This window comes from Podarcis erhardii, assembly GCF_964252035.2.
Source record: "Podarcis erhardii genome assembly, chromosome: 2".
NCBI lineage: Eukaryota > Metazoa > Chordata > Lepidosauria > Squamata > Lacertidae > Podarcis > Podarcis erhardii.
The window spans coordinates 118805815-118822190 of NC_138498.1; the positions used below are offsets into that span (position 1 = coordinate 118805815).

Sequence of the window (16376 nt, forward strand, 5' to 3'; positions counted from 1 at the left end):
GACAAAGCCATTTTTCACCTTCTCACCCCTTGCTTTTTCCTGCAAGACCTATTGCAGTCGTTAAGAGTCGTCAACAGGCTCATCACAGCTGTCTGCCAATCACCCATTCCCACCACCCTTCTGAGTACTACCCCTCCCCACCTTCTCACTATATAGAAGGGTCTGGTGACTTCTGTTTCAGTGTATCTGAAGAAGTGTGCATGCACACGAAAGCTCATACCTAGAACTAACTTAGTTGGTCTTTAAGGTGCTACTGGAAGGAATTTTTTGTAATGACTTCACTTGTTTTTCCATGGTTCATTTTGCATACCATAAATCCCTGCATATTTTACATAAACTAAGCCATTCAGTATTCCATTATTACATCCATCAAAACTTATTTACACTGTTGAATTTATCCAGCATTTATGCCAGCGTTTTCAGGTGTATGCAATTTCCCCCCATATATTCAATAAACATCTTCCAATCTTCTTTAAACATATGTTCTTCTTGTTCTCTTATTCTGTATGTTAAGTCTGCCAGCTGCAGGCATTCCATCAGCTTAAGTTGCCATTCTTCTTTAGTTGGGACCTCGCTCGTTTTCCATTTTTGGGTTAACAAAACACAGGCGCAGTAGTGGAATGAATAAACAAACAAACAAACAAACAAATAGACAAAACATTACATTTTTACATATGTTGGAAACCACCCAGAGTGGCTAGGGCAACCCAGTCAGATGGGTTATTATTATATTATTATTACTGTATTATTATTATTAGCCCCTTGTCCTGATCCCTGTATCCAGCAGTGATCCAGAAACAGGGTCATAGAGAGCTTTATGGCTGAGTGGAGATTTGAACACTAGTCTCCCACATCTCCCATACTCTAACCACTGCACCGCACTGCCTCTCATTGCATGTAAATTTGCTTGGTATATAAGGCAGCATCTTCTCTCTGTTACAGTACAGAGGGCTAGTCAGGAAGGGCGAATCTGTGAATTCCCCCCAAGAAGAGCTGACTGGGGAGAGCAAGCAGCAGTGCGACAAGGCCAACGAGATAGTCAGTAAGTATTGTTGTTACTTGAGAGTCCGGAGGAAGTGGGTATCAGGTCGCTTTTAGATTGTTTGCTGGCCTAACTCTCAAATCACCATGAATGAGCTTTGCTGCTGTAGAAATAGTACTAGTCAGAATAATAAGTAATAATTACAGTTGGCTTCACAAGTGCTGGAACGGATCACTTTGGTTCTTGCTGCTTCAGAACAAAGATGGATCGGGTCACGGCCTGTAATCTCACTGTATACAAGTGTATACTTATTAGCTACAGCAACCTACCAGTCAGCAACCGCTCCTTAAGGAGAGATTGTCTCTTGATAAAGAGCTCCCATTCAGCTGTCACGTGTATTGTGCAAAAAGGATCTACAGTCGTATCCTGGAAGTCGAACAGAGTCCATTCCGGAAGTCCGTTCGACTTCCAAAACGTTCGAAAACCAAAGCGCAGCTTCTGATTGGCTGCAGGAAGCTCTTGCAGAAAATCGGAAGCCGCTGAAGCCCCATTGGACGTTCGGCTTTCAAAACTTCCAAAACTATTGCAAAATAGTTTGCAAACCGGAACAATCACTTCCAAGTTTGCGACATTTGGGAGCCAAAACGTTCGAGAACTAAGCTGTTCGAAAACCAAGGTACGACTGTACTTATTTTAAGAATATGTTTTTCCCTATATTGAAATTGAAATACTTGTACAACTTGCATACAGTGAGATTACACGAGCAACCCCCACTCAGCTCTCTTAGTCTTAATTCCCCTCGTTTACTGACGCACACCCACCAAACCCAAAAGTCAGTTGCCCTGTTGTTATCTTTTCGTTCAGCAGCCTAACAGCCCATGGACAAAAGCTGTTCTTTACCCTGTTGGTGCGACTAATCATGCCTCTATATCTTCTGCCTGAGGGCAGGAGATCAAGAAAGCGCCGGCCAGGGTGTGAATCATCCCTGAGAAGTTTCCTCACTCTCTTAAGGCAACGTTATTCCGCTATTTCATCCAGCAGATTCACGGGACAGCCCATAATATCTTGTGCTGTATTCACTACCCTCTGCAGGCACTTCCTATCAGATGATGTCAAACCAGTATACCACACCGTGATGCAGCATGAAAGGACACTTTCTATTGTTGACCGGTAGAAGGAGATCATCAAATGTTGATTGACATCGTTCTTCCGCAATACTCTGAGGAGATGGAGTCTCTGTTGGGCTTTCTTAACCACCTGGGTTGTATTTATTTCCCAAGTAAGGTCTTCACTGAGATAAACTCCTAGGAATTTAAAGGAAGAGAATCTCTCCACACAGCCCTCCCCGATGTACAGTGGGGCTAGTTCTCCTCTCTTAAAACACACTCTCAAGTGACCAGGGATGATGAGAATCTGACATCATATGGCTATTAGCCATGAGGGCTATCTTTCTTTGTTAAAAATATTTCAAGACTGCTTGATCAAAAAAGCTCTCTGAGCCTAGGGCACAGGTAAAATTAGATATAAAGTACAGCTAAAATCCACAGTCTAATTAAAAACAGCTAGTCACAAAGCCGTTGTTGTTGTTGTTTAGTCGTTTAGTCGTGTCCAACTCTTCGTGACCCCATGGACCAGAGCACGCCAGGCACTCCTGTCTTCCACTGCCTCCTGCAGTTTGGTCAAACTCATGCTGGTAGCTTCGAGAACACTGTCCAACCATCTCGTCCTCTGATGTCCCCTTCTCCTTGTGCCCTCCATCTTTCCCAACATCAGGGTCTTTTCCAGGGAGTCTTCTCTTCTCATGAGGTGGCCAAAGTCTTGGAGCCTCAGCTTCAGGATCTGTCCTTCCAGTGAGCACTCAGGGCTGATTTCCTTAAGAATGGATGCGTTTGATCTTCTTGCAGCCCACGGGACTCTCAAGAGTCTCCTCCAGCACCATAATTCAAAAGCATCAATTCTTCAGCCATCAGCCTTCTTGATGGTCCAGCTCCCACTTCCATACATCACTACTGGGAAAACCATGGCTTTAACTATACGGACCTTTGTTGGCAAGGTGATGTCTCTGCTTTTTAAGATGCTGTCTAGGTTTGCCATCGCCTTTCTCTCAAGGAGCAGGCGTCTTTTAATTTCGTGACTGCTGTCGCCATCAACTAGTCACAAAGCCGTTGCTATTATTCCTCCAATTTCATAGGCCTCGGAATACCAGTTGTGGGAATCTCAAGATCCTGCTTGTAGGCTTCCCATGGGGTTGGCCACTGTGAGAAGGGGATCACAGAGTTGAAAGAGGCCCTGAGGATCATCTAGTCCAACCCCCTACAATGCAGGAATTGTTGGGAATCTGAATACGTGCAGCTACTCACACAGAGTCAATTAGTGTTTGGCAGACAGCCAAGGCAATGTGAAGGAGTAAGTCTGCCTGGTGATACAGAGGCATGGAGACAGCTCTATGATTGGTCAAGCTCTCTCATGGGAACAATGGATTAATGGCCTACTAACTGGAAAGTGTTAGTATGAGTTCAGGAGTTGTGAGTCGTGTAGGAGAGAGCTAGCTAAAGATCCGTGTTTTGTTCTGTTCCTGTAAATAGTCCACTGTATATAATAGACGCCTAACTACAAGTTCCTGGTTCCTGCTTCATCCATCCTGTCTGCAGCCAAGTTGCCAATTGCTTTCGTGAACTCTATGTTTACTCTGCTAGGTCTGGCTAAGGTCCTGCAACTAGTCAGAAAGTTGCGAAACACCAATAGGTTTTGCCAGTAGGAATCACAGATTGAACCTGCAACCTTGGCATTATCAGCACTGCTCTCTATCCAACTGAGCTATCCAAGATGCTGGACTCAATGGGCCTTTGACCTGATCCCACAAAGCTCTTCTTAAAATACCGTATTTTTCGCTCTATAAGACGCACCAGACCATAAGACGCACCTAGTTTTTGGAGGAGGAAAACAAGAAAAAAAAAAATCTGAATCTCAGAAGCCAGAACAACAAGAGGGATCGCTGTGCAGCGAAAGCAGTGATCCCTCTTGCTGTTCTGGCTTCTGGGATAGCTGTGCAGCCTGCATTCGCTCCATAAGACGCACACACATTTCCCCTTACTTTTTAGGAGGGAAAAAGTGAGTCTTATAGAGCAAAAAATATGGTATATTTTAAGACTACATAAGCTATTTTGTTTTCTTTTTGTTAAGTATTACCCTTCCTGAGTCTGGAGGATGTGGGGGAGCTATCTCTACATTAAATTACACTTTTTAAGAACCTTTCCTGTTGTGTGGTTCTTTTTCTTCCTTGCAGGAAACGATTGTTCCTCTGCCACAGCAACGCTACATGAAAACGAAGAGGAAAACGGTGTCCTTGGATTTTTCGATCGAGTGGAACCATCTAGGCCGGCAGCGGGGAAAGGAGAAGCCCGCCTTACTCAGTGCATGGATCATCACAGTACATTTGAGAGTCAGTCCAGGCCTGAGAGCTGGAGAGGAGACAGCCAAGAGAGTGAAGCAGATCTCCGCGAGAGCTTCAGTGAAACCACGGAATGGCAGGGGACTCCAGCAGGTGAGAGACAAAAGACTTGCAAAATTTGTGGGGAAAGGTTCAGCTGGAGGACTGATCTCATCAAGCACAAGAGGACTCACACGGGAGAAAAACCTTACAAATGTTTGGATTGTGGGAAGTGTTTCAGCCAGATATCGGACCTTAACATCCACAAGAGAATCCACACGGGAGAAAAACCCTTTAAGTGCTCTCACTGTGGGAAAAGTTTCAGCAGGAGCACAAACCTTATTGTGCATGAGAGGAGGCACACGGGAGAGAAGCCCTATAAATGCTCCTACTGCGAGAAAACCTTCTGCGCCAGCTCGCAGCTTATTAGTCATCAGAGAATCCACACAGGAGACAAGCCCTATAAGTGTTTTGAGTGTGGGAGAACCTTTAGTTGGAGCGCCACTTTCCGAAGACACCAGAGAATCCACACGGGTGAGAAACCATATAAGTGCTTGGAATGTGGCAAAAGTTTCAGTTTCAAGTCTGTCCTTATTGCTCACGAGAGAACCCACACGGGAGATAAGCCCCATAAGTGCTCCGAATGTGGGAAAAGCTTTAGTCAGAGGGCTCACCTTAGTAGTCACCAGAGAATCCACACTGGAGAGAAACCTTTTCAGTGTTCACAGTGTGGAAAAAGTTTCGGTCTGAGGTCAGTTCTGATTGCCCACGAAAATACCCACGTTTTAGAGAAGCCACACAAGTGTTCAGACTGTGGGAAAAGTTTCAGCAACAAATCGCAGCTCACAAATCATCAGAGGCTGCACACGGGAGATAAACCTTATAAATGTTTTGTCTGCGGGAAAACATTCAACTTGAGCTCCCTCCTTACTGGACATTTGAGAACCCACACTGGAGAAAAACCATATAAATGTTCACACTGCGAGAAGTGCTTTGGTGGCAGATCAACTCTTGTGGCGCATGAGAGGACCCACACGGGAGAGAAGCCGCACAGATGCTCGGTTTGTGGGAAAACCTTCAGCCAGAAGACTAATCTCAACAGTCACCAGAGAATCCACACTGGAGAGAAGCCTCATAAATGCCTGGACTGTGGGAAGGGCTTCAGTCAGAAATCGCACCTCCTTAATCACCAGAGGGACCACACGGGAGAGAAACCATTCAAATGTGCATGCTGCGATAAATGCTTTGGCGCCAGGTCCACCCTCGTGGCGCATGAGAGAACCCACACGGGAGAGAAGCCACATGAATGCAAAGACTGCGGTAGGAGTTTCAGTCGGAAAGCGCACCTTGCCAGACATGAGCAAACCCACGGTGCTGGCAAAGCATTATGGGTGCTCAGTCAGTAGGAAGGTTTCTGGGTGATCATCAGTGAAAGCAAACTCACCCTTGTAAATACACTATATAATTTTCGCTGCAGGAACAAAGACGAACTTTGTTAATGGCCTCATCCCATCCACATGTAATTTTGGAATAAATCCTAGAGGGATTTTTTTTTGGGGGGGGGGGGTATTTCCGAGTGACATGCCTAGATTTTACTGCATGCATGATGTCATCATTTCTGGGATCTTGTTTAGGGATTGTTTTGTGCTTTTTTGCGGGGGAGGAAGGAGCCGTAGCTCAGCAGTAGAGCCCTGAGTGTAGTGGTCAGTCCCTGATGTCTCCATTTTAAAGAAAGGAATCTCGTAAGCAGGAACCAACTGTGTACGAGACGGGCCTACAACAAGCATTGTAGTGCGGAAAATGTCCAAAAGCCAAGCCTCTCCATTCCATTCCGCCTCTCCAGTTTCCAGGATTTCTTTTTTTTTTATATAAAAAAAAAATATTTATTAAAATTTTCGAGGATTACAAAAAGCAAAAGTAAAAACAATAACAATAACACCAAACAAAAACAAAACAACACATCACAACAAGAGAAAAAAGATTTTTTTTTATGAAAAACAGAAAAATAGAAACAATTAAAAAAAAAGAACACAACTAATCTTCCCAACTTATTTTTCATTCGCTTATTTCCTTGACCTCCTCACACCTCCCTTTTTTGTATTCTAATTCAATTATCTATTTCAGCAAATCCTTTCCATCTTTTCTTATTTTTGTTCTGTGATTTATCTCAATATAATGTAACTTTACTTTCCCTCCTTTGACCAATTTTTTCTTTTTTTCTTCTTTTTCCCTTAACCTTATTTTAACATTAAAACTAAAATGCTTGTATGTGTTTAATTCCTTATAACATTTCTGCTAAATCCATAAAATATCAATCCATCATTTTTCTATCACTCATTAATTTTGCGATATTTCTATATATAAACTTAAAATTTTCCAATCTTCTTCCATCAACTCCTCTCCCTGGTTTCGGATTCTGCCAGTCCTTTCCATCAATTCCATTCCATCAACCTGGGGATCTTATGTCCGAGGCTCTTAACTCTTTTCCATGTCCCTTCCGCAGATCTTCTTCCCAGTTTCCAGGATTTCACCACTACCAGTCAGCATTCCGTGGCCACTGAGCATGCTCAGTATTTATTGGGATGCATTGGAGGGCTTCCCAACACCCCTTAATATTTTGGTTGTTGTTGTTTAAAAAATAAACTACCGTATTTTTCTGTGTGTAAGACGATGTTTTATTTTAAATTTTTTTAAAAAAAAAAAGGCAGTGGGTGGGTGAGCTTTTGGTGGCGGCAACCCCCCCCCCTCAAAAAAAAAAAGCTCAAGAAATATTGATTTACAGTGGTGCCTCGCAAGACGAAATTAATCCGTTCCGTGAGGCTCTTCGTATAGCGGGTTTTTCGTCTTGCGAAGCAAGCCCATTGACAGCTTAGCGGATTAGCGCTTTAGCGGATCAGCTGATAAGCGGCTTAGGGCTTAGGAAAAGGGGGGGGGAGGGAAAAAACCCCGCAGGAAGTCACAAGACATTTTCGTCTTGCGAAGCAAGCCCATAGGGAAATTCGTTTTGTGAAGCGCCTCCAAAACGGAAAACCCTTTCGTCTAGCGGGTTTTCCGTCTTGCGAGGCATTCGTCTTGCGGGGCACCACTGTATTAATTTTGGGTTCAAAAAAATATGGGTCGTCTTATACATGGGGGCATCTTATACGGTGATTCCCCCCCTAAAAATAAATAAATAAAATAAAATAAATGTTATGGGGTACTCTCATTTTGACTCGAGAAAATCACCATTTTATAAGTTCAGATCTGGGAAAATAAATACAGTAAATGGACAAAAGTACAAAGATTTACAAAATGTTTAGGGGAACCAGGCAGAAGGCCTTCTCGGTAGTGGCTCCCGCCCTGTGAAACACCCTCCCATCAGATGTCAAGGAAATAAACAACTATCTGACATTTAGAAGACATCTGAAGGCAGCCCTAAAGTTTCTAATGACTGATGTTTTAATGTATTTTTAACCTTCTGTTGGAAGCCGCCCAGAGTGGCTGGGGAAACCCAGCCAGATGGGCGGGGTAGAAATGATAAATTATTATTATTATTATTATTATTATTATTATAGGGGTATACGTACCCCTGCATACCCTCCACTGGTCTTATACATAGAAAAATATGGTATTTTGTACTTCTATAACCCTTGGTGATTACTCAAGTTTGCTGATGGCTCTTCTCTTTGGTACAACACTGACCTCTCTTGAATAGTTACAGATAGGTAGCCGTGTTGGTCTGCCATGGTCAAAACAAAATAAAAAAATTCCTTCCAGTAGCACCTTAAAGACCAACTGAGTTAGTTCTAGGTATGAGCTTTCGTGTGCATGCACACTTCTTCAGATACGTATCTGAAGAAGTGTGCATGCACACGAAAGCTCATACCTAGAACTAACTCAGTTGGTCTTTAAGGTGCTACTGGAAGGAATTTTTTTATTTTATTTTTTCTCTCTTGAATAAAGAGAGAATGACAAAAGACAGTGATAAAGAAAGTAGGCCCCTCAGGGCTCTCTCTCTTTCTACGTGTCTGTGTGTCTGTGTGTCTTCTGAAACCTCTCATTGATTGACACAATAATAGTGCATTGGAGGCAGATTTATAGTGGATCGTCCACACGTCATTCCACTTCATTAGTTCTGTGCTGCTTCCCCAGCGTTACATCGTTAATGCCATCTCTTTGGCTACATCACAATGTTAACGGAATAAAAGGGAATAAACCAGAGTGTTTGTGGTATAAAAAGCGACGGGATTTCATCAAGAAGTGACAGCTTGTGCTGCGATTGGAAATGAGTTTATGCAACAGTTTATAGTCAAAAGGGAAGCAAACGGGCAGTTTTCAGCTATTGCAGTGGAAAGGATCTGCTAATATCTTGGTTCTCAAACTTAATCTGTTCCAGGATTCCATTCGACTCCTGAAACCGTTCAAAAACCACAGCACAGCTTCCAATTGGCTGCAGGAGCTTCCTGTACTCAAATGGAAGCCACGTCGGACGTTTGGCTTCTGAAAAGCATTCGCAAACCGGAACACTTACTTTCAGCTTTGCGGTGTTTGGGACCCGATTTGTTCGGCAACTAAGCCGTTCGAGAACCAAGGTATGGCTGTTTTGCTAACAGCTTGCCAGTGTTTCACCAGGGGGGACCTACGTTTACAATGGAACATGACGCAGAACCCACAAGTTGTCCTGTCAACCAATTATTATTATTCTGTGGGCATCTGTCCTTATTTAAGTGCATGTAACCCATTAACGCAGGTGGCGCTGTGGGTTAAACCACAGAGCCTACGACTTGCCGATCAGAAGGTCGGCAGTTTGAATCCCTGCGACGGGGTTAGCTCCCGTTGCTCAGTCCCAGCTCCTGCCCACCTAGCAGTTCGAAAGGACGTCAAAGTGCAAGTAGATAAATAGGTACCGCTCCGGCGGGAAGGTAAACGGCGTTTCCATGCGCTGCTCTGGTTTGCCAGAAGCGGCTTAGTCATGCTGGCCACATGACCCGGAAGCTGTACACCGGCTCCCTCGGCCAGTAAAGCAAGATGAGCGCCGCAACCCCAGAGTCGGCCACGACTGGACCTAACAGTCAGGGGTCCCTTTACCTTTACCCCATTAAAATGAAATGGATTTAATGTTTTGACATCGCATCGTTGGTGTCTGTTTATAATGGAACGTAACTTGGCTGTATTTGAGTCGCATGAGCAAAGGACAAATGGGTCCCTGCCCCATTTTTAAGACTCTGGATGTATGTTTGGGGGGATGCAATAAAGAGAAGAGGCTCCATAAGTAGGGGAACCAGTGTGATTTTTATTTCCCGGCAGGGCTCTTCACGGCTATATGGAAGTCACATATTCATTCAATTAAAGTGCTTTTTTTCTCCAGCACAGTAATTAAATTGCAGGAAAAGCTTTGCTTCAAGGTTGAGGAACCTGAGGAATGCAGCTCTCTGGACCTCTCCCCCAGGCCACAATTCCTCGCTGGCTCTGCTCCGCATAGTCCTTGATAATTTCGCCTGACTGGAACGAGTCCTTGAACTCTGAGCGTGTCTCTTGCTTGCCCGGAGAGGAGATAGAGGCTTGTATGTGAGAGCATGTGCAGAAACTAGCCTAACATTAAAACCCAGCAAGAGCCTGGCTGCAGGATCAGGCCAATAGCCCGTCTAGTCCAGCATTCTTCCCCCGTCCCAGTGGCTAATCAGATGCCTCCTTCGTTCAGCCCGGACACTGAGGTCCTCCGCCGAGGGCCTTCTGGTACTTCCTTCCCTGCGAGAAGCAAGGTTACAGGGACCCAGGCAGAGGGCCTTCTCGGTAGTGGCGCCTGACCTGTGGAATGCCATCCCACCAGATGTCAAGGAAATAAAAAGCTATCTGACTTTTGGAAGACATCTGAAGGCAGCCCTGTTTAGGGAAGTTTTTAGTGGTTGATGTTTTATTGTATTTTTAATATTTTGTGGGGAGCTGCCCAGAGTGGCTGGGGAAACCCAGCCAGATGGGCGGGGTATAAATAAATTGTTGTTGTTGTTTAGTCGTGTCCAACTCTTTGTGACCCCATGGACCAGAGCATACCAGGCACTCCACTGCCTCCCGCAGTTTGGTCAAACTCATGCTGGTAGCTTCGAGAACACTGTCCAACCATCTCGTCCTCTGTCGTCCCCTTCTCCTTGGGCCCTCAATCTTTCCCAACATCAGGGTCTTTTCCAGAGAGTCTCCTCTTCTCATGAGGTGGCCAAAGAATTGGAGCCTCAGCTTCACGATCTGTCCTTCCAGTGAGCACTCAGGGCTGATTTCCTTAAGAATGGATGCGTTTGATCTTCTTGCAGCCCACGGGACTCTCATGAGTCTCCTCCAGCACCAGAATTCAAAAGCATCAATTCTTCGGTGATCAGCCTTCTTTATGGTCCAGCTCTCACTTCCATACATCACTACTGGGAAAACCAGAGCTTTAACTATACAGACCTTTGTTGGCAAGGTGATGTCTCTGCTTTTTAAGACGCTGTCTAGGTTTGCCATCGCCTTCCTCCCAAGGAGCAGGCGTCTTTTAATTTCCTGACTGCTGTCACCATCTGCAGTGATCATGGAGCCCAAGAAAGTAAAATCTCTCACTGCCTCCATTTCTTCCCCTTCTATTTGCCAGGAGGTGATGGGACCAGTGGCCATGATCTTCGTTTTTTTGATGTTGAGCTTCAGACCATATTTTGCGCTCTCCTCTTTCACCCTCATGAAAAGGTTCTTTAATTCCTCCTCACTTTCTGCCATCCAGGTTGTGTCATCTGCATATCTGCTATGTACCTCAGATATATACCACAGATATGTTTGCTTGCTTATATATCTTCCTACAATCCTCCTGAAAGACTCCCAAGTATTTGGATTGAGATAAGAATCCGCAGCTCCCCTTTCCGCGTGGCTCTCTAAGGGTTAAGGAGAAGGAGCTGCGGCTCCTAGAGAGGCCCAGGAAGAACGTGTCTGTTTGGGGAAAGGGGGCGAGAGAGAAAAAACGCCAAAGTTCCTTCCTGTTTGAATTGCCTTCAGCGGCGGATGAATGGAGGAAAGAGCCGAGCGGGGAAAAGCGGCCTGCGATGTCGAGGGGAGGATGGTGAGTACGCGGCAGTGGGGGGAACGCAGGCGGGAGCCCGCCTCTCTCCTCTCTGCGGGTTCGGCGCTTTCTGACAGCTGGATGGCAGGCAGAAATCCAACAGGGGAAGCTTGTATCTCTTTCTTTTTTTTTTTAATGATATTTATTAAAATTTCCAATAAAAGCATACAAATACCAATACAGACAACAACAATAAAAACAAAACAAACAAACAAAAGCAAAACAACAGGTATAATTTCAAATCTTATTTTCTCAACCTATTTTCCCCGACTTCCTCATACCTCCCCGTTTTGTATTCTAATTTCATTATCCAATCAGCAAATCCATTCCCTTATTTCCCAAAAGTTTTTTACTAATTCCATTCCTTTTCTTAATCGAGATCTCTGAAAACCACATTATTTTTAAACCCCTGTCAATCTAGCATTCATTAATCTTATAGTATTTATTAAGATAGTATTTAAATTTCTTCCAGTCTTCTTCCACTGTCTTTTATCTCTTTCTTTTTCTTCTTTCCCCCTGCTCCCTTGGCGTGCAAGTTTCTCCCTGCAAAATCAGCCGCCGAAGCCAGGGAATAAAAAGGGGAAAGCGCCAAGAACAAAGAAGCCACCAAGGCATTTAAACACTTAAGCAAAATATTATTATTTATTATTAATGATAATAATAATAATAAATACAAATTTATTACTTATACCCCGCCCATCTGGCCGGGCCTCCCCAGCCACTCTGGGCGGCTTCCAACAGAATAGGAAAAACACAATCAAACATCAAACATTAAAAAAAACTTCCCTAAAAGAGAAGGTTGCTTTTCTGTTAAGCAAACGGAGGCGGGAGCGGGGTTGGCCCGGTGCAAACCGAGGAAAGGACTCCCACGCGCCTTTTGAAATGATGCAGAAGAGGGGTTTCAGCAGGGTAGAGCTTTGCCCGAAATTTTGTTGCTGTGCACTTATCCTCCAAAATGAAAAGTTGGGCTCCAGTCTGGAGGTCTAGTTTGGGGGGCCCCAGCTATTTTTTTTCTGTGTCCTCGATTTTGATAGCAGTGGGATGTGTACGTGTATGTAAGCGTGTGTTTTTTATATTGCTCTCTCATGGCCACCAAGCGTTAAAAGGAGATCAGCTACATTCAGGCAAGATAAGGCTACCAGTGGTGATCCTCAACCTGTGCCGCTGAATAACAGCTGCTGGAATTCAAAAGTGTGGAGAGTGTGGCTGTTGTCCTCAAGTCCCACTTGTGGGTTTCCCATTGGGGCATCTGGTTAGCCTCTGTGAAAGCCGGATGTTGGGCCTGATCCTGCAGGGCTGCTTTTACAGTGTTCACCCATCAGCTGAGGAGTGGGACTATGTCAGGCACCCCCAAAATCGGCCCGCCAGATGTTTTGGGACTACAAAATTCTGAAAATGCCTCTCGCTTTCCTGGATGGCAGGCGAGTCTGTAGGTGTCAAAATCTCTGGGTTCTTGCATGGCTGGAATGTGCCCTGATCTTCAAAGGAAAGAGTCGCCTCCTTTGCCACACCCATTTTTTTACTTTGGCCACGCCCACTTCTGTCATGGGAGGACCCCTTTCCCCGAAGGCTGCCTGCCTGTCAGAGAATGTGAAACCTCAGCCTGGAGATAATAATAGCAAATAAAAGATGGTTCCCTATTGCTGCTGCTCTAATCCAAGGTTTCCTAGCACGGCGCAGAGCTGCAATTCTGCCATGTTTCCAAGACATTTGCGCTGTTCCAAACAAGTGTATTGATTTGGCAATGGAGCAAATGAACCAGAGACTGCCCACGGCTCCCAAGGTTCTGGCAAAATGTTTCTAGCAACTCTGGCAGGCGTGGAACAGCAGGAAATTTGTGCATGCTTTGCCTCGGCTATCCTTTCTTTTTCCTTGGCATTCAGAAGAGTTCCTGCCTCGCATTGTGGAGACAGAGTTAGTGGCCGTTCATAGCCATACCTTCCATGAACTTGCCTGATTTCCTTTTGTAGCCATAAAGCATCATTGGGAGCATGGTTTAACTCTATTCATTTTAAAATCAGTATTAAGTGTGAAAGAACCTGTGACCCTCCAGCTGATGCTGAATTCGAGCTCCCATCATCCCTAGCTACTGGCCGTGTTTGCCAGGGCTGATAGGATTTAAAGTTCAGCAACATCTGGAGGGCCAAAAGTTCCCCACTCCTGATCTGTGTCCTGTCCAATATCCTCTTTGCCTGGCCTACTTCACAGGGTTGTTGCGAGGACAAAATGGAGAGGGGAAGAACCATGTCACTGCCTTGAGCTTTTTGGAAGAAAGGAAGGATATAAATGCAAGATCATATTAGTTATTCTAATTTCTGGTTTACTTCTCTCCCATCCCAGAGAGAGCCCTTCCCGCTCAGCTGGAATGTCTATCTAGCTAAATGTTAGCCAAGAAGACCTGATTCATCTCTGCTGCCTGCTGAATGACACCCATCCACCTTAACATGGCAAACTGGATCTAAGGAGAGGCTGGATATTTGTTCCGACTTTCAGCGAGGAAGCGAGAAGTCCTCTGGGATAAAGAGGGAGACTGAACTCGGATGAGGCCGTTCTGGGCGCGAGACAAGATGGCCGTCAGGGAAGGGACACAGTCTGGCTTTGGCCTGCGGTTCCACGCAGAGCTTGAGCAAGGAGTCCCCCAGCAGATTAAAATGGAGGATGAGGATGCCTCGGATTCCACCTCGGCGGAAGGGTTGGAAGAAACCCCTTACATCATCCAGGCCGGAAGCATCTGCGAATTCCTGCAGAGGCCTCCCGGAGACCAGGAAACTGGCAACGGGCTGCTTTGGGAAAGCCAGTGGCAGGACTTTCTGAAGACCCTGGAATACCCACCCCAGATCCTCAAGGAACCCACCCCATGGGACAACACCAAGTCTTTCCTGGCCTCCTTTGAGCAAGTGGCAGAAGCGTGCCGGTGGCCCCGAGATGACTGGATGGTCCATCTTCTGCCAGCCCTCAGCGGGGAAGCTGAGCAGATCTTCAGCAACCTGGACACCAGAGACAGGATTAACTACGACAAGGTCAAGGCGGCCATCTTGCGTGGGGATGCCATCATCAGGGAGAGGCAGCGCCAGAACTTCCGCTGCTTCTGCTACCAGGAGGCCGAGGGGCCAAGAGGTGTTTATGGGCGGCTCCAGCAGCTGTGCGGTCAGTGGCTGAAGGTGGAGAGGCACACCAAGGAGCAGATCCTGGAGCTGCTGATCCTGGAGCAGTTCCTGAGCATCCTGCCGCCCGAGATGCAGAGCTGGGTCGGGGAACATGGGCCGGAGACCTGCTCCCAGGCGGTGGCCCTGGCCGAGGACTTCCTGCAGAGGGCGTATGCTGGAGAGAGTTGGGAAGAGCAGGTGAGAGTCTAGATTTTCCAGCTTGCCCATAAGTTTCTCTCTTCAAGGTTACACCCCTGCTCTCAACAGCAATGCCTGATGAGCTTGTCCAGGTATGATGAAAGCAGACAAATATCCTAGGCAGAGGAGATGGGGGTTGCTTGCTCTGCAACAAAAAGTTGCAGCATGGTTTGTTCCTTCTTCAGATTTCTAGATGCTCTTTTCCACTGCGTTTTTTGGGGGGGTGGGCAGTGATTCACTGTATTTACCGTATTTTTCGCTCCATAGGACGCACCGGACCATAGGACACACCAGACCATAGGAGGGGGAGAACAGGGGAAAAAATATTCTCCCCCTCTCTGCTCAGCGCCCCTTCAGCAAAGCGGCCGGAGAAACGGAGCCCCTTCCATTTCTCCTCCCGCTTCACTGAAGGGGCGCCGCGCAGAGAGGGAAAACTGTGCAGGGCCTCTCCAGCGAAGCGAAGCCTGGAGAGCAAGAATGATTGGTGTGCACCGACCCCTCTCGCTATCTAGGTTTCAGGCAGCTATCCGCAAGCCTTCGGAGTGCAGCGGGAACTCCTGCTGTGCTCTGAAGGCTTACGGATAGCTGCCTGAAGCCCCCGGAGCGCAGTGGGAGTTCCCTGCGCTCTGGGGGCTTCAGGCAACTTCAGTGAAAGCAACGCGAAGCCTCCGGAGCGCGGGGGGAGCTCTCCCTCTGCGCTTCGGAGGCTTCGCGTTGCTATCGCCGAAGCCAAGGAGCCTGCATTCGCTCCATAGGACGCACACACATTTCCCCTTCATTTTTGGAGGGGGAAAAGTGTGTCCTATAGAGCGAAAAATACGGTATTTATTACCTTCATAGACTACCTTTTCCTCCAAGGAGCTCAAGGTTCTTCCCTCTCTATTTTATCCTCACAACCACCCTGTGAGGTAAGTTAATCTGAGAGACAGGGATTGGTGCCAGGTCGGCCAGTGAGTTGCATGGCTGCATTTGAACCCTGGTCTCTCTCACTGACTACTACACTACACTGGCTCTCCCAGTGTATTTAGAAACCTTTATATGGACAAACCCTGGAATTATGCTCTAAAGGTAAAGAGTCTTGATAAAGTTGTCCATTTAACTCAGTTTGGTTGGCCAGAAAGGCTTAGCCTGTCAGGCTTTTTTTTTTAAAAAAAATATTTTTTATTAACCGACCAATCAAATCAAATCACATCACATCACATAAATTCCGAATTACAAAGCCGAATTTTAAATTTTTTGTTGGGGGTACCCATATTTCAAGTTCTGAAGGGGATTCCAATCATCTTACTGCTGCGTTAATATCCACAAATCTGTCCGAATAATGTTCATATTTCTATCCAGTCCTATCTTCCTGTTCCCAAGTCTCATCTTATTCTTATATTTTTCTTTTTTCTTGTGTACCAAGAAATGTCGTAAAAATAAAGAGCAAATACAGTGGTGCCTCGCAAGACGAAATTAATCTGTTCCGCGAGTCTCTTCGTCTAGCGGTTTTTTCATCTTGCGAAGCAAGCCCTTTGGCGGCTTAGCGGATTAGCGCTATTAGCGGTTTAGCGGCTTTTAGCA

At 45.9% G+C, this 16376-nt stretch overlaps 1 protein-coding gene across 1 annotated transcript in view; it reads left to right on the forward strand.

The window, feature by feature from the left end:
* LOC309335205 (uncharacterized protein) overlaps positions 1–16376 on the forward strand; it is a 31524-nt gene that overhangs the window by 5563 nt on the left and 9585 nt on the right. Inside the window, exons 4-7 of the mRNA XM_081850078.1 lie at positions 943–1042; positions 4269–4946; positions 5202–5732; positions 14002–14813. Coding sequence (XP_081706204.1) covers positions 943–1042; positions 4269–4946; positions 5202–5732; positions 14002–14813 — 2121 coding nt within the window. The remainder of the gene's footprint in view (positions 1–942; positions 1043–4268; positions 4947–5201; positions 5733–14001; positions 14814–16376) is intronic.